The 21,372-nt window shown below is 34.2% G+C and overlaps 2 protein-coding genes across 6 annotated transcripts; one reads left to right on the forward strand and one right to left on the reverse strand.

Annotated features, from left to right (window-relative positions):
* Positions 1–6,785: 6,785 nt before the first annotated feature.
* Positions 6,786–9,860, forward strand: LOC147406801 (uncharacterized). Its single transcript, XM_086435028.1, has 3 exons — positions 6,786–7,022; positions 7,144–7,829; positions 9,736–9,860. The coding sequence occupies exons 1-2, from the start codon at positions 6,882–6,884 to the stop codon at positions 7,315–7,317; spliced, it is 315 nt and encodes a 104-aa protein (XP_086291154.1). The 5' UTR covers positions 6,786–6,881; the 3' UTR covers positions 7,318–7,829; positions 9,736–9,860.
* A 34-nt stretch (positions 9,861–9,894) lies between these two features.
* LOC147406802 (synaptonemal complex protein 1-like) lies at positions 9,895–21,366 on the reverse strand. Of its 5 annotated transcripts, none has more exons than XM_086435018.1 (19): positions 19,454–21,366; positions 19,310–19,359; positions 18,566–18,773; positions 18,352–18,477; positions 18,026–18,124; positions 17,091–17,767; positions 16,765–17,013; positions 16,549–16,677; positions 16,395–16,463; positions 16,201–16,311; positions 14,849–14,956; positions 14,656–14,766; positions 14,483–14,569; positions 13,758–13,868; positions 13,559–13,666; positions 13,300–13,386; positions 13,133–13,195; positions 11,747–11,850; positions 9,895–10,113 (listed from the first exon to the last, which is right to left on the reverse strand). In XM_086435018.1, exons 1-18 carry the CDS (start codon positions 19,608–19,610, stop codon positions 11,749–11,751), a joined length of 2,652 nt encoding a protein of 883 aa, XP_086291144.1. In that variant the 5' UTR covers positions 19,611–21,366; the 3' UTR covers positions 9,895–10,113; positions 11,747–11,748. The 5 variants fall into 5 exon arrangements, with proteins under 5 accessions (XP_086291144.1, XP_086291145.1, XP_086291143.1 ...); XM_086435019.1 differs by having other exon boundaries at positions 9,895–10,137; XM_086435017.1 differs by having other exon boundaries at positions 9,895–11,850.
* Between the last annotated feature and the right edge of the window lie 6 nt (positions 21,367–21,372).

Below are 21,372 nucleotides of genomic sequence, written 5' to 3' on the forward strand. Positions count from 1 at the left end.
CTTCATCAGCGCAACACATAAATTTCGAAACAACAAATCTCTTTTCTTAGGGTATAGAATATGTTATAGGAGTTATGGGAAATAATGGATTAGAGCCTTTGAGTAATTATATTAGAGGTTTTGATTTTATTATTATTAATTAATATTTTAAAATATTTAGAGGGTATTTTAGTAATTATGTTAAAATAATAGTGTTAGATCATTAAAAAAGACCACCCTCCCACCCTCTAAAAACGATTCTGAAACGATTCCTTAGTCAACAGACGTTACTTTCAGGAGAAGTGAAAACAATTATAAAATAATAAGTGAAAAAACACCGTACAAGCTAACCCAAGCCACAGTCCCACAAATCTCATAATTGGGTCAACAGTCAATGGTCTTGGGTCCACTTAATTACTATACATGTAGACTAGACATCTACTCTGTCTGCTTCCACTTCTTCTAATTCTAACTATCTCCTCATAAATTATAAAACCAACAATTTGCTTCAGTTCAAATTCGAATTAACTGACACACATAAACATACATACACAGAGAGAGAGAGAGAATGGGGAGTGAAGCCGCGGTGACATTGATTCGGTGTGTCTACGAAGGATGTATTTCATTGTATGAAATAGAGATCGAACGGAGGCCGTATCATCGCAATTGCAGCTGTGCGTTGCACAAGTCATCATCTAGTAATGGTGGATGTTCAAAGGCGTGTTCTCGAGATGGGAAGATCTCCTATCCAATCAAACGGTCCTGGAGCAAGTGTTGTTTGTCCTCTACTACTCTTTCTTCACCTAACTTCTCATGCGTTGTTATTAGGAATGAATATGAAAGAAGAAGAACTAATTGGGATTGCTCCAAGGACGTACGTTCTACTTGAAGATGATGAGAGGAGGGATAATTAATTATTCATCATTATGAGGAAATTAATTTCAATTTTTTTTTTCTCGCCCATTCTTCATAACATAGGTGTTTGTGTTTCATAAGAATTCATCAAGTTTGTTACAAACATGTTTCTTGCGACAAGTCTTATAAATTGTATCACTCTATCATACAATATGAGATAATGTGACTTAAAAGCCCCTAAGTCACAATTGGCAAATTCATATATTCAATTCTTATTATTTTAGATATCATGAATCATGGATGGCAATATATATTAAATCTATTGGAGATGGATCGGTATCAATAGAATCTCAACATCTCTTTCGGGAAGGTATTATATTATACATTGAGTCGAAAAGTTGAATGTCATGAACATATTATTTTCCTAAGAAAAATGTTGAACTGACTTCATTGGACACTACGCTCAACACTGCACTGGCTTGGTAGTGTGTAGAAAACCATTGATTTTTTTGCATTATATCTCGGGAACAAAATCAATAGTTTTCTGCACGTTGTCAGTCAACACACTGTCCAAGCGAAGTCAATTTAAAACAACTTTTTTCCAAATGGGGAGTGCCGTTTACACCCACCCAATTGCTCTTCTCACCCACTTTATCGCCTTCACCCACCATCCCCTATCAAATCTATTTCAAGCTCCTCCTCCTCCTCCCCTTCTTCTTCTTCTTCTTTCTCTCATTCACCTCTCCCACTTTCTCATTCTTGTTCTTCAAACCTATGTAAGTTTCAACTAAGGTTAAGTGGTACAAAAAGTAACACCTCTAGAGCTTATAAAATTGATTAGCAATGATGGTTGTGGAAACCTCAACTCTTGATCACATTGTTAGAAAATCTTTGTAGTAGAAAAAAAATTCAATTGAAGCTTCATTAAATAAGTCAGTATTGAATTCGCCAACATAGATTTGGTAGGAACCTACTGAATCTACCTAAAAAGATTCAGTAGGTTCTTACAGTGTTCCAATTGATAGGTTCCTATAGTGTTTCAATCAATAGATTCCTACTGAGTTCTTTCAGGTGGATTTAATAGATTTCTTACCAAACAAAAAAATTAGTTTTTTCTTAAGTCAACGTGGCAAATAATTTTGCTATTTAATAGAAAATAGTGTTTAAGTGGATGAAACGAGAAAAAAATGGGTGCTAATAGTCCAACCCTTTCCAAATTAAGAAAAAAAAAATACTAGTCTTCAACAAGAAAAAATGCACAATTGAGATGAAAAGATGTTTTCTAGTGATTCCATGATGAATGATGTCTATAAAATCAACACTAATTTCTACCAAACTTGTATTTCTTTGTTAGTACTTAAGACATGATTCACTAAAATTGTCGATTTTTTCAAAAACTCGTGTTTAAATCTCGATTTTAAAGATTTAAACGAAAGACACGATTTAAACAAAAAAAATGTGATTTAATCGTCACTTTTTAAAAGGATTTTTTCAAAAATTATTTATTCTTATAGTTTAAAATAAAATTTGATGATATAAATGAGAACATCACTTAGTAGAAAAAATACATTATCTTAATACTATTTCGATTTTTTCCTGAACCCCGACTTGATGACTATGCTTAAGACATTTGTTCCACACTCAAATACCCAATCTTGTAGGATCCTAAAAACAAATACATAATAGACAACTAGTTGTTGTTCTTAAATTCTATTTTTTTAAGTAATTTGGTTCCTTAAATAATTTGTATATTTCTTCTAGGATGCCATTCTTTCAATGACTTTGACCTTGTCGCTTTCATTTATTCTTTGAATGATTTTGGACCTTGCAAGAATCTTTGTATCAATATCATCATCCCCATGTTATTTTAAATATTGAGGATAGCAACATGAATCCCATGACTGACCACCTAAAGTATCAATGCCTGTCTTGATAATTGATACTTGGTTAGAAATAGAATCTATCACAATGTTCAATGACAGTTCTTTAAAATGAAGAGCATCTTTTGTGAAAAAGTAACAAAAGTTATTTTAATTAGTGTAAAATTTGATCCCAACTTCAGTATATTCAACACTTCTCTTTCTATTCTTAATATTTAATATCATTTTACTTGACAAACAAGTACTTACTAAAACCTACTTAAATCATACTAAGTGTTGTGAGCTCATATCTTGGCATCCAAAAATGGTCTAATGCCATAGGATCTTAGAGAATGAAATTCTAAGGCTTTTGATTTTGATTTTGATTTTTTATTTTTATTTAAAAAAATATTATTTTTTGCCGTTAAATTTTAATTTTAAGTTTTGGGAGTTCCGGTAACCATCCATTTTCAACACCTTGAACCAAGTTCCAAAAATATATGTATATTTTTTGGATATGAGTTTTTCATGAAATCTAGAATGATTTTATGTTGGATTGCCAATGTGGTAATCGATGTGGGCCCAACGACCCTTAGTATGATTTGAAATCTTACAAAGTTACAAAGTTTTTCATTTTTTAACATTAAAATGACTAGCTTTCAAGGTTTTCTACATGTAGAGAGTTTAAGCCTCCTCTTTATTTGTACAATATTTACGTTAAAAAAAAATCTTTTGGAAACAATTTTTTTACCTTTCACTCTTTAAAGTAAAGAGCCAATAGACTTTAGTCTTTTGGAGATGGGCAATGTTAATTATTTACCAAAAATCTTTTAACATTGACATCATCAATCTCTTGGGTACATTTGTTTTTATTGTTGGTAGTCTTCAAAATGATTTTTCCCTTAAAAAGACTTTTGATTTTTTCCTCAAAAAATGAAGTCTTCAACACTTCATCAATTTGGCAAAGTAAGCTAGGGTAAAGAATTCATTAATCTTCTTCTCATTCATGTAGAAAATGAAACAATAGAGAAAATCAAATATTTAATTTAACTTTGTGGAGAATAGTAGTGATACCACAACCTAATGTTGAAGATGGAGTTTAGGAATTTTTTTTTTCAAGAGAATATGCATTCCTTGAAAAATGACCATGGAAAAATGAATAACACCGCGTGATTGCATCCAAGAAAATATAAAAAGAAAATTGATTTTTAGTATAGTTATAAAAGTCATGGAGTCTACTTCATTAGATTTCAAAATGACTCGACCCCAATCATTGATGTAGTAGTTCGTTGAGTTAACTCTAAAATGCACTTATTTGGATAGAAAATCGACTAAGTTATTCAACTCTATATAATATTTTTGTGGAGAACAAAAAATATATATTTTTTAAATATTAAAAACTATTTCCAAAATATTTATAAATTTAATATATTTTTGTTTAACTCATTTGAGTCTACTCTCAAATTATCGACTTGACTCAATTCAACAGACATTAGAGTTAAGTGGAGCATTAAAACTATGGTTTTTAGATGAGAGAATACCCTTAGGAGGTGGGAATCATTTTCATAGGGCTCTGGATGGGAAACATTTTCCCTCTCACGATGGAAAATGAGTTTGGTGGGGTAATTGAATTCTTAAGAAATACCAAATCATAGACTTAAATTGCATTTTCCATGGAAAAGCATTTCCTTGGTCCATTTTCCATGTGTTTTCAAATTGATCCAAAGGGATTATGGGCTTACAGCAAAAGGATGTATTTTGGTTATTGGTAGTTAGTTTCTCAAGAAAGACCACGGTCAAGTGACACCATTTAGTTGGAAAACCTAAGGGGACTCTCAAATGTTTGAAAAAAGGAAAATGTTGAACTGACATTCTTCAACATTGCAATGGAAACGATGCTGATGTGGCAATGTGCAGAGAACCATCAATTTTTAAATTTTATCTCGAGGAAAAATTTAGGAAATATTACTTAAAAGACCTTGGTTGAGGGATTTCTTTCTAAATAGTCACTAAATTTTGGACGGTCTCTTAATAATTGATTTAGCAATTTTTTTTTTTCTTAATGGTCCCTAGAACTCATCCTCCACATTTCTCACGATTGAATGTCCAAACTGTTCAAAGTCATCTTTTTCATTAAAAAATTTGAATTTTTGGCATCTCAATCAAGTTTCGGAGATTTTGTTCTGTTGGAAAGGATTTAACAAAGAAGAAGAAGTCATTTTTAAGGATTTTTACAAATATTTTAAAGATGTATTTTTAGATGAAAATCAATTAAGAATGATTCTTTGGGGTTGAAATCATCTAAACAAGTCGTTATCTCAAGTTTTTAGTCGATCTTCTCATGTATTTTAGTATTAAAAAAATTTTTGAAAATCGAAAATGGGTGGATTTTACCAATGTGGAGTTCACCGTTTTATTTATAGTCAAGTTCGACAATAAATAAGAAGTTGTGAACTCAACAATTAATAACAAAGTGGTGAATTTGCTAATAATGAGGGACCATTAAGAATAATTTGTATATATTAAAAGTGTTATCAAGCTAACTACCGTACAAAACAGGGACTAATTAGAAAGAAATCCCTTTATCAGGATCCTTTAATTAATTTTTTCAAAAATCTATTGTTCATTGGACACTGCCACATCAGTGCAATGCGCAAGGAAGTCAGTTTAGAACCACTGTTAAAAAAAAGAGAGCAGAGTGATGCTATTAGTCTAGAACTCTTCTATTAACACACCAACTGTTACTTATAACACATCAATTAACATGAGAACAATTTAATTTCATAAGAACCTTGTTCTGTAAATAAAAGTTGGTGTGCCAATAGAATGTCTAAATTTTCCCCTTTCTTAATGTGAAAAAGGGGGTATTTATTGTTCATTGGACACTGCCATATCGGTGCAAGTTTTGAACCACTCCAAAAAAAAAATCCAAAGTGATGGTATAAATTTAGAACTCTTCAATTAACACACCAATTTTTACTCATAACACATCAACCTACATGAGGACAATTTAATTTCATAAGAGTCAATGTCTTGTAAGTAAAAGTTGGTGCGCCAATAGAATGTTTAATTAATGCAATGCCCCCCCCCCCCCCAAAGTCAGTTTAGAACGACTTTAATAAAAAATCTATGAGGTACAATCATGAGGTCACTTTGGCATTATTCTTAAAAAAAAATAGAAAGACACCCAAAGAAGGGATGATATTAGTCTAAAACTCTTCTATTAACACAAGAAATTTTACTTAATTATAACACACCAATTTATAGGAGATCAATTTAATTTGGGATTTTTTCCCAAAATATGTCCAAATTCTAATTTCGGTATGTTTATTTTAATTCTCAAAACATGCATTTCAAGTGGATTCGTCACTTTTATAATCAATGAATTCGTTGGTATATGTATGCATTGGTTGATATTAAAAGTGACAAACTCACGAGTTTGCAGATTATAAAAATGACGAATGCATATTTTGAGAATTAAAACAAACAATGTACATCATTAGAAATTTTGTCATATTTAACGCAAGAAATGGAGATTCACCCATCTAATTTCATAAGAATTGGTGTCTTGCAAAATAAACTTGGTGTGCCAATAGAATGCCTAAGCTATAAACCTTCCCCTCTCTTAATGTGAAAAGGGGATATTTGAGCTGTTTGAAAACACAGGGTTATATCCTAAATATTTTCACGAAACGGTTGTCTCCACTTAGGTCTGTCAATCGATCGGATCAGACCCAAAATCAGATCCAGTAAGATGTTTTGGATTACCATAAGGGTCCGATCTGATAAAATTTTGATCCAATATCTCATTGGATTATATCCGGATCAATCATGTTCCAATCCAATAATATGTCAGAAAATATACAAAATATATTATTTATTTGTTGAGATATATAAAGTTTACTCAGATTTTATATATAAAATTGGGTTTGGCTCAATCCAGATCCATCTGATTATTAATGGATCGGATCTGAATTTTAATATTGAGATCCAATAAAAAACCGATCCGATAAGGGTCCGGTCCTATACTTATTAGTCCGGATCCAATCCTTATTGTATCGATACCAGACGACCTCGATCCAATCTGGACTCGATCCATTGACCGCCTATGACTCTATTCTCCAATTATCCACAATAACTTGCAACAACATTTCTCACTTTCAGACCAGAAGAACAGAGAGAGCGAATATGGAGAAAGAAGAAATCGAAATCAAGGAAGAAAAATTGAAATTGCAGACCGCGATTCGCTGCGTGAAAGTTCTATCTTTGCTTTCGTTGTTGAAAACATCCCAAAATCACAACTTCAGCGCAACAAACGATGAAAGCGAGGTGAGATTTTGAATCTGTAGTTCTTCGTTTTTTTTTTTTTTTTAATTTATTTATGGATCTCGTTTCTGTAGTCTAGCAATCTGTTTGAATTTGAAGGATTCTTCATATTTTTAATTTTCAGGAAAGAGAGCTACTGTTAAGAACTATTGCAGATCTGAAGAGACAACTGGTTAGTGAGCGTCTCAAGAACAGGAAACTCAAGCTTTGCAGCTTGATCGAGTTTGTGCTTCAGATTCTGGTTCTTTTATCTCTACTGAGTGTAATTTTGGTGGTTGCGTCGTTTGGATTCGAGTGAATTATTGGTGATTTTATCAAGAAGTGGAGTGAATTCTTGATCGAGTTTGAAGTTTTTCTTCTCTTCTCTATCTTAGTATGAAATTTCTGCAAATATGATGCGCGGTAGCTCCGTGGACACGAACGCAAGCGCGCTCTCTCTCTCTCTCTCTCTCTGTGAATCAGAATAGAATTTATTTTGGAAATTAGGCGGGAAACCACTCTTGCGCTCCAAATGATTTTCTCTGGACAGGAAAATGTTTTAGCATCCGTCAGCTAGAAAAGGACTTTTCCATATCATGTTATTTTTAGAGATATTTCGAAAAAGTGATCAACTTTTGACTAATTTACATTCCGGCTCACTGTTCATTTTAACCAAAACATGAACTTTAACGAATTGGGAGATTTTTTAAGTGACTATTTCGCAGGTTTGGAAAGAGTCGTGACGAATGCAAGCGCTTGTTTAGTATGCCGCTGACGTGATAGGGGCACAGAATTATAGATGTTTTTCATCGGGTTACACAGCAAAAAGACGTGAGGTTCTGTTCCCTTGCCATATCAGCCACGTATCCAACCGTGTGCATTCATTATTATTCAATTGGAAATAGTGACTTTAAAACTTACACCATTCACGTTTTGATAACTAATTGAGTCATGCTGGGATGACAGTGACACAGAATTTACTGCGATTGTCACAATTCTGTCGTGAACATGCATACATAATCGTAGATGATTTTTACTCGTATCGCAAGGAAACATATATATATATATATATATATATATATGGTTATGTGCACATCCCACATCAGATTTGTGAGAATTGCAGTACATACTTTTTGTCATTTCAACATTTTCGTAATTAAAATTGAACATTTTGTAGGAATAGTAAATAACTCGTTTTCAGCTCACTAAATGATACTTCCCTCTTCTTTTTATACCATAACATCCATTCTAAAATTAAAAATCAGCTCACTTTATGGCATTTTCCGAAATCATTTTGTTAAAGTATTCTTATTAGTGATAGCTTCAAGTAAATGGTGCCACTAGGTCCAAAGTCCAAACCCCATTCTAATGACCTGAAAGGAGAAGAGCAAGCGTAGGTCTACCTTTGATTTGATAAATTTTATCTTTATGAGAAACATTTTTGGAATATTCTTGGTTGAGATGGGAGGAAGAAGTCACACAGCTTGACATGAAAGTGAATGGAACCATAGATGCTTTTCCTTGAGATACGAGTGAAAAAGCATCTATGGTTCCTATCCACTTTCACAACAAGATGTGTAATACGAGGTCCAGTCATGAGGTCACTCTAGCACGACCCTATTCATAGTAACTTGATGAAAAATGGATTCCTAGAAGTTCCATAATGAACTCTAGGGAACCTATTTTTTTTTTTCCTTCTTGTAATCTCATCAGTACATTTTATATGAATTTGAGCTTATGGGGCCGGTAGCCCTAGGTATACTTGTAGTGATTTTAGAGGAACTCTCTCTCAATAATAAAAGATTTGGCTTTGAATAAATGGAATGGTACCATATATTTGTTTTTATAAGTAGGATGCCTGATCCACCTAGCCAGTTTTAATTAAAAAGCAAATAATGTTTTGAAAAAAACCAACTGCACCAATGGGTTTTTGTAAAATATTGGATCAAAGTGAACGGATCAAATTTTTGAAAAACATATCCGACCGCTGGTCTGATCTAGTTTTTAAAACACTGTTCAACCCTCTCTGCCTTTTCTAATACCTGGGTGACTCTAGGTAGGTCTTTCAATCTAGTGTTAATTTAAATTCATTATTTAAACTTGCTTAGAATACATGTTTTACATAATTCGTTACATGTTTCTAAGGTTTTAGAAACTTAAAAACTACCAAAAAGAGACTTGAGTCGAAAGGACCAATACAAGCCTATACACACAGCCAAGCCTGTGTCGAGGACCAGAACCACTTTTTTTTTGTTTTCTTTTTGAATCTTTGGTTTTGGTCAAAATCCTAATTTGAGTTGTTGTTTCAGGCTGTTGGAAGTTATTCCAGAGTGTTAGAACATAACCTGACTGAAACCCAACCCATAACCTGAAACCTCAAGAATGCAACCTACCTCAAACCCACCAGAGGGGAGGAATGATCGATCCATATCTGGACCGAAGCTCCCATAATACATATGTTCATCAATAATTTGTGATAAAAAAGAAATTTTGTGACAATATAAGTGTCCTCTTTCAAATTTAGTTATTTGTGTGAAATTACCTTTCCCATTGTAGTTCCAGCATTCGAAAGCCCACCAAATGCACAAGGCATCCCCATGGAGAGAAATTGAATGAAATACCATCCAATGGGTTATGTCTAACATGCTAAAATACAGCCCAATTGATGAATCAACTTTCCTTATAGCCAACAGACGAGCAAAAAAAATCTCAATTATATCTCATATATTGTATGCAGGGAGGGCACCCCACATCGACCTGAGTACCTATGTTTGGAACAGCAAGTGGTAGCCTGCATAAGTATGTGCACACACAGACGTACCAATGAGATTTTAGTCCCTCTGACTGTCTCGCACACTCCATGACAAGCAATTTGCAGTGTAATTAGACTCAGAACTATCAAAGGATGTATCATAGGTTCATTGTATTATTAACAAAGATTCAGATAGTTTGATATTTGTATTTCCTTGACTTCCTTTGCGCACAAGATTTCAACTAGCCAAAAAAATTCAGTGATCCCCCTGGGAAACCAGAACCAACAGCCATACATTGTGGCAAAACCCTGTGCACGTCAGCGCTGATGTAACCTCAGATGTCTTCATTTCAGAATCACGTACTGCATAAGAATTGTCAGCAACTCCTTGTAAAAATATAAACGTTCAGCTTCAAGTTTGTAAAGCATTTCTAGAAGATAAACAAAAATAATTGCAAACTAGTGTTAAAGATGAATCTGAGGGTCGGAATTGACATAGAGAGAGGATGGTTTATTTTCTTTCAGAATTCCTCTAACCAATCTGTATATCACACGATCATGGTATGAGCATCTAAGAGAAATTTTGAGATGACCACCTCACCAAATAATCGGATTAACATGTAAAGTATAAGTCGAAAACATTTACTATCACGGTTCAAAGTTCCAGGCAATTTCAGAATGTTTTGACAGAACATTCCTTTCTCGACCAAGACAGAAAGGAAATATTGAATGTATTTTATTGTCTCAAAATGTTTTGGATCTTGACCCAAACATTGTATATTAACAAGAATTTGAATTGTGAACTTTGATCAATGTACACCAGTGTCAATGTGAGTTACATGCTCCTAGCTGGCATTGTGTGGTATTTTCATGGGCTGAGGGATTTAAATGTATCATGTCATATTGTAAGAATATAACAAAGAAACATGGCTTTTAGAGTAACAGTTAATCCATAGTTACCATCAGTCTGAATTAAATTTAAAAATGGTTGAATGGAAGAACAACAAGTAGTTGGCAAGAGAAGGCTAGCTAGGACCAAAACTGTAAATTCATGTTTGCAACATAGATCACAATCAAGATGACCTACAAGTTCAGACCCACAAATATTGAAATAAATGTCTGTTGTAATTGAGCCATACATGTAGTGTTGGAGCACCCAAGTATCATTCGTCTCAAGTGCATGGAACGATGACATGCAAACATATGCTATAGTATAATATTGTTTGAGTTATACCAAACCAAAAGGTTCCTTGAACACCAAGGAAAGAAATATATAAAAACTACAGGAAATGTTACCTGAGGGGTCATAATAATTGAATATAAAGATAAATAAATAGCAAAAATTTCAACAAAAGAGAAAATTTGGGAAAATTCTCGAAAAAAATCATGGAAGAGTAAGTTTGAGGAAGAGAGAAATAGAAATAAGGACGAAACAAATGAATACTAGATGAAGAAGAAGAACCAGACATGGCTGCTGAGTTTGCAAATCGACTGGGCATATAAAGAGTATAGCCAAAAGAAACAATGTGATGCAGATGGTTAAGGACCTTTATGTAATTTGTAAACTATTACAATATGAATAACTTTATCATTATACGGACTATTATGTAATTATACTAAAAAAGCATATCTATATATATATATAGACAAAAAGGAAATACAACACATTCCCTTAAGGCGTATGACTTGGTCAAAATGGGTAACCTTCCTCAGGGAGTAGGCTTTTTCATCGTCCCTTTGAATGAGGCAAAAGCCTTTAAAAGACCTTTCTTTAAAGTCTCAAGACCTTTTTTTAGAGCCTTTCCCTGAGGAGAACCTCAAGGCATAAGTCTCCCACGACTTTGAAAACATTGGTACAAAGTTTTCCCAAGTCATCTTGGTTTGAATGGTAATAATACTAACGTGTTTAGTGTTGGAATCAAGGCAACAATGAAGTTGATAATAATTTGAATAACCACAACAATGGTAACCATTAGAAGTGATAAGTGGCAAATACCTCTAATCGAATGCATAAGGATCATCTGCATAAGGATTCAAAGACCCTTCTGTAAACAAATCACCTATATTTGTAGGGTGCGACCGACTACCTCCCTTAGTTACCTGCACTCATATGGGCATTATCAGATATTGAGTCTAAATGTATAGCAGGAAACCAAACTATATGGCACTGAAAATGAAGCATATAATAATGTCAAACAGATGGATAAATGAAATATCCTGAGTATAGTTCCTTGATCACATACAACCAAATGAAGCAAGTTACAAGTATTAGTAGACCAATGTTATACTTAATCTTAATTTTATATACTTAATTTAGTATCAACTATTGCTGAATACCTGGATTTTGAGCATTTCAAAGAGATATATTTAGGATCCCAGTAGAACCAGAGTTCCTATCTAATCTTGAACAAGAATGACATCTTTTTGTAGCAATAACCTATTAATAGACCATCAACTGACAACTACTCCATACGATTTTTTAGCGAAGGCCCATTTACCTACTTTTGATTCATCTTGCTCAAAGCAGTGCATAGCATTCCATGTGGTGCACCTATATTTTTCAACCATCACAAAGTGTGTGATGGATCAGAGAGTTCTGATCATTTTCCTATCAGATGATAATGATCTATCTGATTGAGAATAATTTTGGGGGCCCACAGACTAGTATCCACTTATTCTATAATGCATGCCCCAGAGTTAGGGGGAGCTTTAATTTCAGATTCAATCCAAGAACATAAATCAGTCACTCCCACATAATCTACGACTTTGAATCAATTATAGTGTACATATGTTACCAGGTTACAACTGGGACAGGGCTAAGTATGCCATGGACACAGCATTTGCACTTAAAAACTGAAGAGTCAAACAATGGTATGGAATCCATTTTGAAGTGCCCGCATATTAGCGCTCTTCCAACTAATGGAAAAAAAATCATAAAAGTTGGCAGACAGTAGAATGTTTCCCAAGTATCAATAGTTTGTCAACCAAAAGATACTATGGAAGTCAGCCAAAATTCTATTGAAGAGACTTCAACCAACCAAAAGATACAATCACGTATATGAAGTTGGATGAATAAGTAGCATCATAATCATAATAAGAGAATTTTTTGAGCAATTATTCATAACAGTGGTCAGTGTAAGTTGAATTGGCCATTTCAAGTTCTATTGCTGTGAACTATCAAATACTATATCCCCTACAAAGGAAAAAAGAATATTCAAGCAGTTTAATTGAATCAATTAAAGATCATATTCAAGCGGTTATATGGTTGTACCAATAAAAATAAGGATATTAATTTGCAAGATGAGAAAAATAGCCGGAGAAAATTGTTTTAAGTCATTAAAAAGGGACCCAGAAGCTCTGAAATCAGTTATCTAAGCCTTACCTTCACATCTTTGCTTGTCTTGGCTTTTGGTGTAGCCATCCTCTTCTGTTTTGTTGGATGGTCCTGATGTACATATTGAAAGCAAATTGCATAAGGAAAGATAAATATAAGCAATTAACTATGAGATCTTAAAATCAAAGTGGTGTTTCTAGGTGAAGAATACACACCCCAAACATGACTGTGCTTTTAGTTTTCCGACGCTTCGTAATTGTTCTCCCATTGGAGGTTTCAACTTCATACTCACGGTGAGTTACCTGAATAAAAGAACCTCAAAAAGAAGTAGAGGCCTATGTCTGAACCACATATCTTGGTGTGTTATGTAGTTAGGGACTGCAAACTACTTCCAGAATACAAATTGAAAATACAGTTTGGTTTTTTTGGCCAGGCAATTTGTGTGTGTCTGTGAACACACGCAGAGGTACTCACCTTCCTACTATGCTTTGGAATAACCATTGTACTTCCTGTGTTTACATTTTCCACTTTCTTCAATATGTTTGCCACTGGTGTTTGTGTCACTCGTAGAAATGGTGAATCCTAGAGACAATGCAAAAGCATTCTATTGAGCAGAAAAGTATACTTCTTCTTAAGGAACCAGAATTATGAGCGAAGTACTTGAATGACTTACTGTTTTATTCATGACTTTTTCTTCATTCTCAGGCCTTATTAGTGTTCGCTGACTTCTATTTCCACCATCAGGATCCCTCTTCTTGATTGATGAAATGGAGTACTCCTGCGACTGAAATGGGGCATTTAAATTAATTATATTTTCTGAAAATCATATATTGAACCCAAGAATGTAGATTATGATTGTGTCATATAAACCACTAAATTGTAAAGGCTTGAAACTTTTATAGTTAAAACCACACCAAAGCAAATTTCATAGAAATTGTACTGGAACTGTCTCATACAGCTAATATTACATGAGGAAAACATAGGTGATGAGTATTTGAAACCTGTATCAATCTAAAAGAAAGATTGAAGGCTGTATGTGATGAGAAAAGATGGAGAATAGTTTGTAAGAGGATATGGAGTGAGGCTAGAAAGAGGGGTAAGAGGTATAAATGAGGGTAGCAGATCAGTGTGCAAGTGTGGGCTCTAGAGGTAGTAGGGAAGGAAGGAAATCATTAGTGGTCTAATGAATTTGAAAATCCTATCTTACAATATGAGATGTCGCAGAAATAAGGAGAGAAGGGTCATTGTTAAAGAGTTAATTCGAATTCAAGTACCAGCAGCAGTGGTTTAGCAGGAAACAATACTAGAGACGATGAAGAGGATTATGGAGCCTTAAGGAAAGTGGGTTAGTGTGAAACCGCAGCTAAGTACCCTTATATCCACAAAAAGAAAAAAGACCTTTTTTGAGTTCGCTTCTTGATCCGCTTTTGGATTGTCATCCATCACTTTCCACTGCAACTGCAACAAAGCCCTCTGTCTTTCTTCCTGGGATACATTCCCATCACAGCTAAAATTTGAAATAAGGAGCAAAAAATTTAAAAAATTGATATTTAATCCAACAGGATATATACCTTGGACTTTTGGAGCTCTAGTTCTTCTTCAAGTTTTCTACACTCTTCTTCATGTTGCTGCTTCAAAGCTCTCATCTGAATTTCATGTTCTCTCTTCAGCAACTTGGACTTCTGTATTTGGGCACATACAAACAATTGACGATTGAAATAAAATAACACTCGTAGACAATAAAAGTCAGGACTAACTACACACCTCTGCCAATGCATCTTCGGCTTGAAGCTGAATACATTTAAGTTCCTCATTGTGGTTGGCCCTAAGATCCGATACCTTCTTATCATGCTCTTGCTGAATACGTTTATTCTGTAGAACAGGCAGAAAAAGGATAATTGCCAAAATTAAATAAGGATTTCTCATACGAAAGGTAGATTCAGTATCAATTATTAATATTATGAATTAATATCCGGCTTAAAGAATATTGTTTATTATTGACTATGACTTTAAGATGTACACTATAGATACAAAACAGTTATAACAATATGCTTGGAGTTTTCCTATCTTCCATTTGCTGCAACTAATTGCAAGATTACTGCATCAAAATTGCAGATGCAGACCAACTAAAATCATAACTAATGACATCCAATGAAAAGGATAGAAATTATTAACTTGTGATTTCAGTGATATTTGAAGTTGATTGAAGCAAACATGTTTGCCATAGAATTTTATGCAAACCACAGTTTGCTCTCGAAAAAATAGAGAGAAGTGGTGTAGACAATTTAAGAAGAAAATTAGGTGGCAGAAGAAATAGAGAAATAATCACCTACTTTTTCAATGAAAAATCCTTGATTCCACAATGCAAGGCAAGAGAAATAATTACCATTCAATAAAGATCATAATAATTCTAAATAATGTCTCCTTAACATGTTTTAGGGCATCTACTCTTTACTCCTACTGTACTTCCCCGAAATAGTAAACTTCCCAAATAGAAACTTTCCCTAACAGTAAAACCTAATTCAACTAAAACTTCTCTACTAACCTTAGAAGACTTAGTACTACCTTCCTAAATAAATTAGGGCTCAAAATTATATTAAAATTGACCTAAAAACATGAAAAAACAAGACTAGTTGACACGTGACTTGTTACAAGCTGCAATTTGGACTACATCATATTTGGTTGTGCGGTTTGTGTGTGTGTGGGTACATGGCAAGCCAGACCAACAAGCTCTTCCTTTTTTTTTTTTTTTTTTTTTGGCGGGGGGGGCATTGTACCAAACAAATGTGTATATAAACAGATAAAAAAAAAATGTGTAACTCTCTGATGGATCTTCACCTGGAAGGAAGTCTTATAAATGGCAATTTTATGCCTTATAGGTTGCGAGGTTCCCAAAATATGAATGGCAATTGCTTCCCATCTTTGAGAACAGTCAATAATTTCAATATGAGTGTTGGAAATGGTTTATAAAGAATCCAAAAATTGTAAACTCCTGGACACACATCCAATTATAAGCATGAATTCAGATGGTGTGTCTGGTAGTGCACTAGGCATACATATGAATATGTGAGTACTATGCACTCAAAAGAGAAATGGACCACTGATTTTGTACATACCAAAGAATCATGTTCCTCCTGAACGTGCAGCAAGTATTGTCTTGATTCTTCTTTGTTTTCTGCAAGTTTCTGGTCATATTTTCTCTCCATTTCTCCAACAAGTTTGTCTGCCTGAAGGTTCAACAGGTAATGAAAGAAAATAACAGCCAAATAATACATAAACCATACAGATGATAAATTTTAAATGAGCAAACCTTCTCCTTTTCAAGGTTAACGATCTCCTGCTTCTCCAGATCAAATTTCCTTCGTATGTCATTAATCGCCTAAGAAAACTCCTCTTAGTTTCAAATGGAATAAATTGACCCAAATGCTATGGTCGTTCCTATAACGAGCAAACCAAAATAATACCTGATCATTCCTCTGAGATATTTCCTTCAAATGCTTTGATAACTCTAATTGTTTACTTTCCAGCATCAGATCATATTGCTTTTTTGCTTCTGCAAGTGTGCTTTCAGCTCCAGCCAAAGATGCCTGAATCTGCAATAAAATATTATTGTTTGTTAAATAATAGGTAAGTAAGCCTGAAAACATTCTAAAAGTAACTATTCCAACAGTTTCTGAAACCTCTGTTCTTTGATATTCTAATTGTTTCTCTCTTTCCTTAAGTTGTAGCTGAAGTTGTTCTTTCTCCTCTAAAGTGTCACGAAGCTGGCTGACTTGTTTCTCCAGTGAATCTACATGCTGCTCATGCCTCAGAATCTCTTTCTGAAGAGTTTCTATTTCTTCTGCTTTTCCCTGCAACTGAAGCTGCAACTTGTTTTGAATATCTTTATTCTCAGATTCTAACGTTGAAATTTTCAGCAACAACTCTTGCTGCATGTTTCAACCACACAGGTTCAGAACAAGATATAGCATTCTACAATTTATTGTTCACGAGTGGATAAACGAACCATTTTATTTTCAGAGAGGCTAGAAGCTTCTGAAAAATGTTCGATTTCCTCCTCTAACTTGCTAACCAACGTTTCTAAGTCCGTCTTCTTTGAAACAAGAAGTTTTGCTTCAGACTCCAATCTCCGATTCTCTTCTTCAGCTAAACGGCATTCCTCAGCATGCTGTACCATAAAAAATTCTTGAGCTTTCTGGAACTCGAGAACCTTGTTCTTTAGCTCTTCGTTTTCTGATCGGAATGCACCATTTTCTGATGTAATATGCAGAAATTGATCTTGGAGTCGATCAAATTGGTGTTGGGCTCGCTTGGCAGTCAACTCCTTCTCTTGCTGGAGCAACTTGTAGCAAGTGTCAAATACAGATTTTAGCTGAGTGACATTGTTTGAAACCACCATACTGTGCTTATCCAATACGGTTAACTTTTCCACCAAGTCACGAATTAAATCTTCAAGACCTTTTATCTCTTGACCTGATGCTAGTAAACTTTTAGCAAGATCTTCATTTCTTAACTGAAGACAACTCTTTTCTTTCTCCAAATTCTCCTGAGTAGCTCTCAAGCATTTGCAGATATCTTCTTTTAAGCTTAACTCATGCTGCACCTCTTCCAACCGGGAATTAAGCCTCTCCAAGCACAATTTATCTGATGCAACAGATCCTTCTAACTCTTTGATCAAAGCATCTACATCCACAAAATGCATAAAAATTTTCATTTGAGTTTAACGAATAAGAAGAACCAATTCTCATAAACCAGTCAACTATATATATAAAAAAGCAAACAAATTGGTCAAACATTCGATACCCAGGTGATCCATCTAGCCACAGTGAGAATAATTTGGTCAGATTATTTTTATGCAATTATAAGCCTCTCTTTTAAGTTTCTAAATGGCCAGAACAGAATCAATCCAGCCAGAGAACTAAATGATTTCTAGCAGTAAACCTTTTTCCTCCATGAGATTGGCAGTTCTGCATTTTTCATCTAAAAAAGCTTTCTCCTGCTCTCCTTTCTCAATTTTCAGCTCTGTCAGCTCTTGCTCACCTGCCGAATATTCAAAACTCAATTCAATAGGATAACTTGTACAAATTGAAAATTGGTCTTATAAATGAAAAAATCTATCTAGTTCTTATCTGACACCTAAAAGATATAATTCTTCCTAGATCACAGTACCAGAACTTCTGAATGGAAGAAAAAAAGATGGCAAATTTATTGATCATTATGTCAGAAGGTAAAAGCTTCCACAAAAAGAACACTTGAAAAGCTCTTACATTTTATCATATTTTCCTCCGCAAACTCTAATTTTGCGGACAGCTCAGTCATCTGAAGGTGCAAACTGTCAAAAGCTTTTGAATTAGCCAACAGTTTGTCTTCGAACAGCTTCTTATCTTGCTCAGCTGTTGAGAAAATTTCTGAACAGTCAAGACATTGAATCTGAACATGAATAAAAGTGTGCAAATTAAGTAATTTAAGATAGATACTTACCATCCCGAACCTGGCAAGCCAAGTGCTGTAAAGTTTCCGTGAGTTGATCACACAATGTCTTAGTTGAAGAGAACTTTGACTCCAATCCTTTCCAGAGCTTTGCATCTTCTTTCTGCTTCACTTTAAGCTTTGCATTTTCATTGATTGCATTCTGTAATTTCTCCTCTAGTGCAAGAATATGCGCCATTGATTTCTTCAGCTTTGAATTCTGCCTCAGTAATCAAAACAATTGATCATCCAATAGCTCAAATTAACATTTACAAGTATTCCTGCATAAGCTAAAATATCGTATCCATTACTGGAAATGTGATTAAATAGAAATTCACTCCAAAGAAAGAACTTCCAGCTTTAAAAAAAAATCCAAACTAAGGTCTGGTTTGAACTCCAGTAAATCAGAAACAGAGATATGTGATACGTAAGATCACAAAAAACCTAAAAATGAGCAGCTTAAATGATTAAAATGAAGTAAATCGAATAAAAACATATTGAATTAGTGGAACGGAGTCTGAACTAAAAAGATCTGAGAAGTTTTAAGAATGAGAAATCCGAAAATTGCAAAGTTGAATGAAGCATTCAGAGAATTTAATGGTGGAATCTAAGGTAAGTAAATCAGAAGCTGAATTTGAAAGAAATTAACTAAGGAAACAAGAAGTTCGGAAAATTGAAATGCAAGAGTAATAAACCTTTAAATACAATGCAGAAATCGATAAAAACAAGGGAAGAAAACAGGAATCCGTTTTTTACCGCCATTTCAAGATCTGTTTTCACGGAAGCTTGTTCTTTAACCAATTTCTCTGGAAATGAGAGAATCAAGAACAAATATTGTCACAGAGATTTAATTTTTCACAAAATTTATCAAAAAAAAAACATATTTTTTCAGAGATTAACCTGCAGTGAGCTTCAAATTCGCAAAACCTCCCAAAGAAATTGAATCCGAAGATGATCGTGAAAAAGTTGGAAAGGTTTTTGAGGTTCCTGGAACAGATCCTGACAAGGATCTGAGCTGATCCAAGCTTTTCATGCCTGAAAATCCTAGCTTGTTCATCGCAAATCAGCAATTTAATCTTCCAGACGAAATCCTAAAAGTAATGCTCTCGAAAGTCACAGAGCTCCGCAACTCTAGACGCCAACAACTGAAACAAAATGAGCCTCAAAGCCCCTATTTATAGTTTCTGGTTGCGACTCGCGAACACGTGCGGATTTTAAAATTTTAATTTGACGCGGTTCATGATGTTCTAAATAGTACCCCAATGGTTTCTCAAATAACGAAAATACCAGTCCTTTTATGTTTTAGTGAGAGGAATGACGAACAAGTTAACTCGGTTACATCCGAGAAGGCAACAATAAGAGGTGGGAAGTGGTGGATAAGATCTTACATGATATTAATCATGATGATCACCATTGACATAATTTCAAAATTCATCGGAGACCAAGACATATCGCTCGAGTCGCCTTGATATCGGGCATAGATGAGACAGATGAACAAGTCAATTTTTGAGACAAGAATTAAAATTCCATGTTCCTTTTTCAAAATTTTAAATAAGATATCTCAAACATATCGAAAAACTTGTCCGAGACGACTTTGTATCTGGCATGGACAAGACGAGATGAGATGAAAAATCAAGTTTTAAAATCATGATCATTGAAGGAAAGATTGTGACTCCTCTGATCCAAGGGATAGCCCACTCATAAGTGGAAAAATCCTTCCAACAGACAAGAGAGAAGAAAAGAGTCCAATTTAGGATTCCAATCCCTTGCTTTGTTGTCTTAAATTATTATTTATAAGAAAACCTTCTTGACTCTAGTCTTTTATCATAAATTAATTAAGATAACTTAAATGCTCTTATGATTTATTTTACACCATCCACAGTAACTAGCCATGGCATGACCTCGTGAGTTCCATACAAGACAAAGGAGTTTTAAGACTTGTAAGATAAAATGGTTGGTCAAGCTTAACATTTTATATGCATATAATTCACTTGAGCATCAAGGGTATAAGATTTTGATGACAATAATAGATGAATTTTTTTTGTGATGTTCATATCGCACATCCTCATGTGAAAGTGTGTAGGAATTATAGATGTTTTTCATCAAGATACAAGTCAAAAAACATCTATGATTCCCACACATCACGTCAAGACATGCGATGTGAGGTACACACTCCAGCATGACTCTTACTTATATCATGTGACTACCACGCTATTCGTGGAGACTCCTCCAAGTCTGATTTCAACATTGCAGATGCAAAGATCGGACATGAATTCTGTACTCAAAACCATTTTGCTCTATTAGTACTCGAGGTGACACGTGTCACCATCTTGGTGAATGTGAAATTTATCTCCTAAAGGAACCAGAACTAGAATGGTTAAATTTTGTCTGTTTCAAATCTCAACTGGGTGAAACAAGAATCTAAATTGTAAAAAAAAAAAAAAAATCAACAATTCTTATTGTCTATTTCTATCAGTTATGCTTCTCAATCAATTCGGTTTCAAGAGGCCCAACTCGAGTCAATTCCAATAAAAAGGGATCTAGAACCGTCCTATTGGTTCTGGTTCAGTTCCAATTAAATGGGTACCAATTGATACCCTTGGTTAAGATTCTTGCCGAGATGAAGAAAAAAAATGTGCTCAAGACCTTTCCTTGCTACACAAATCTCCAAACCAAATCATTATGTTGATCCAGTTAAAATTTTAATGAAATTCAGTAATTGGATCAATGGGTTTTACTTGGTTGAACTGGACATGAATTAATTTCATTGTTCCCAAATACCATAACCCCAAAATTCCCTTTTTAATCCATATAATTTT

The sequence above is a fragment of the Akebia trifoliata genome, chromosome 3 (genome assembly GCF_017979445.1).
Source record: "Akebia trifoliata isolate Shusen 1 chromosome 3, ASM1797944v1, whole genome shotgun sequence".
Taxonomy (NCBI): domain Eukaryota; kingdom Viridiplantae; phylum Streptophyta; class Magnoliopsida; order Ranunculales; family Lardizabalaceae; genus Akebia; species Akebia trifoliata.

Excerpts from the sequence above, each read along its gene's own strand:
- LOC147406801 (XM_086435028.1), top strand. The coding sequence starts at position 6,882 with ATGGAGAAAGAAGAAATCGAAATCAAGGAAGAAAAATTGAAATTGCAG. Across the intron at positions 7,023-7,143 it reads CAACAAACGATGAAAGCGAG|GAAAGAGAGCTACTGTTAAG; the intron begins GTGAGATTTTGA and ends TTTAATTTTCAG.
- LOC147406802 (XM_086435018.1), bottom strand. The coding sequence starts at position 19,610 with ATGAACAAGCTAGGATTTTCAGGCATGAAAAGCTTGGATCAGCTCAGA. Across the intron at positions 18,774-19,309 it reads AAACAGATCTTGAAATGGCG|AATTCAAAGCTGAAGAAATC; the intron begins GTAAAAAACGGA and ends TTACTGAGGCAG. Across the intron at positions 13,196-13,299 it reads AAAGCACAGTCATGTTTGGG|GACCATCCAACAAAACAGAA; the intron begins GTGTGTATTCTT and ends TATGTACATCAG.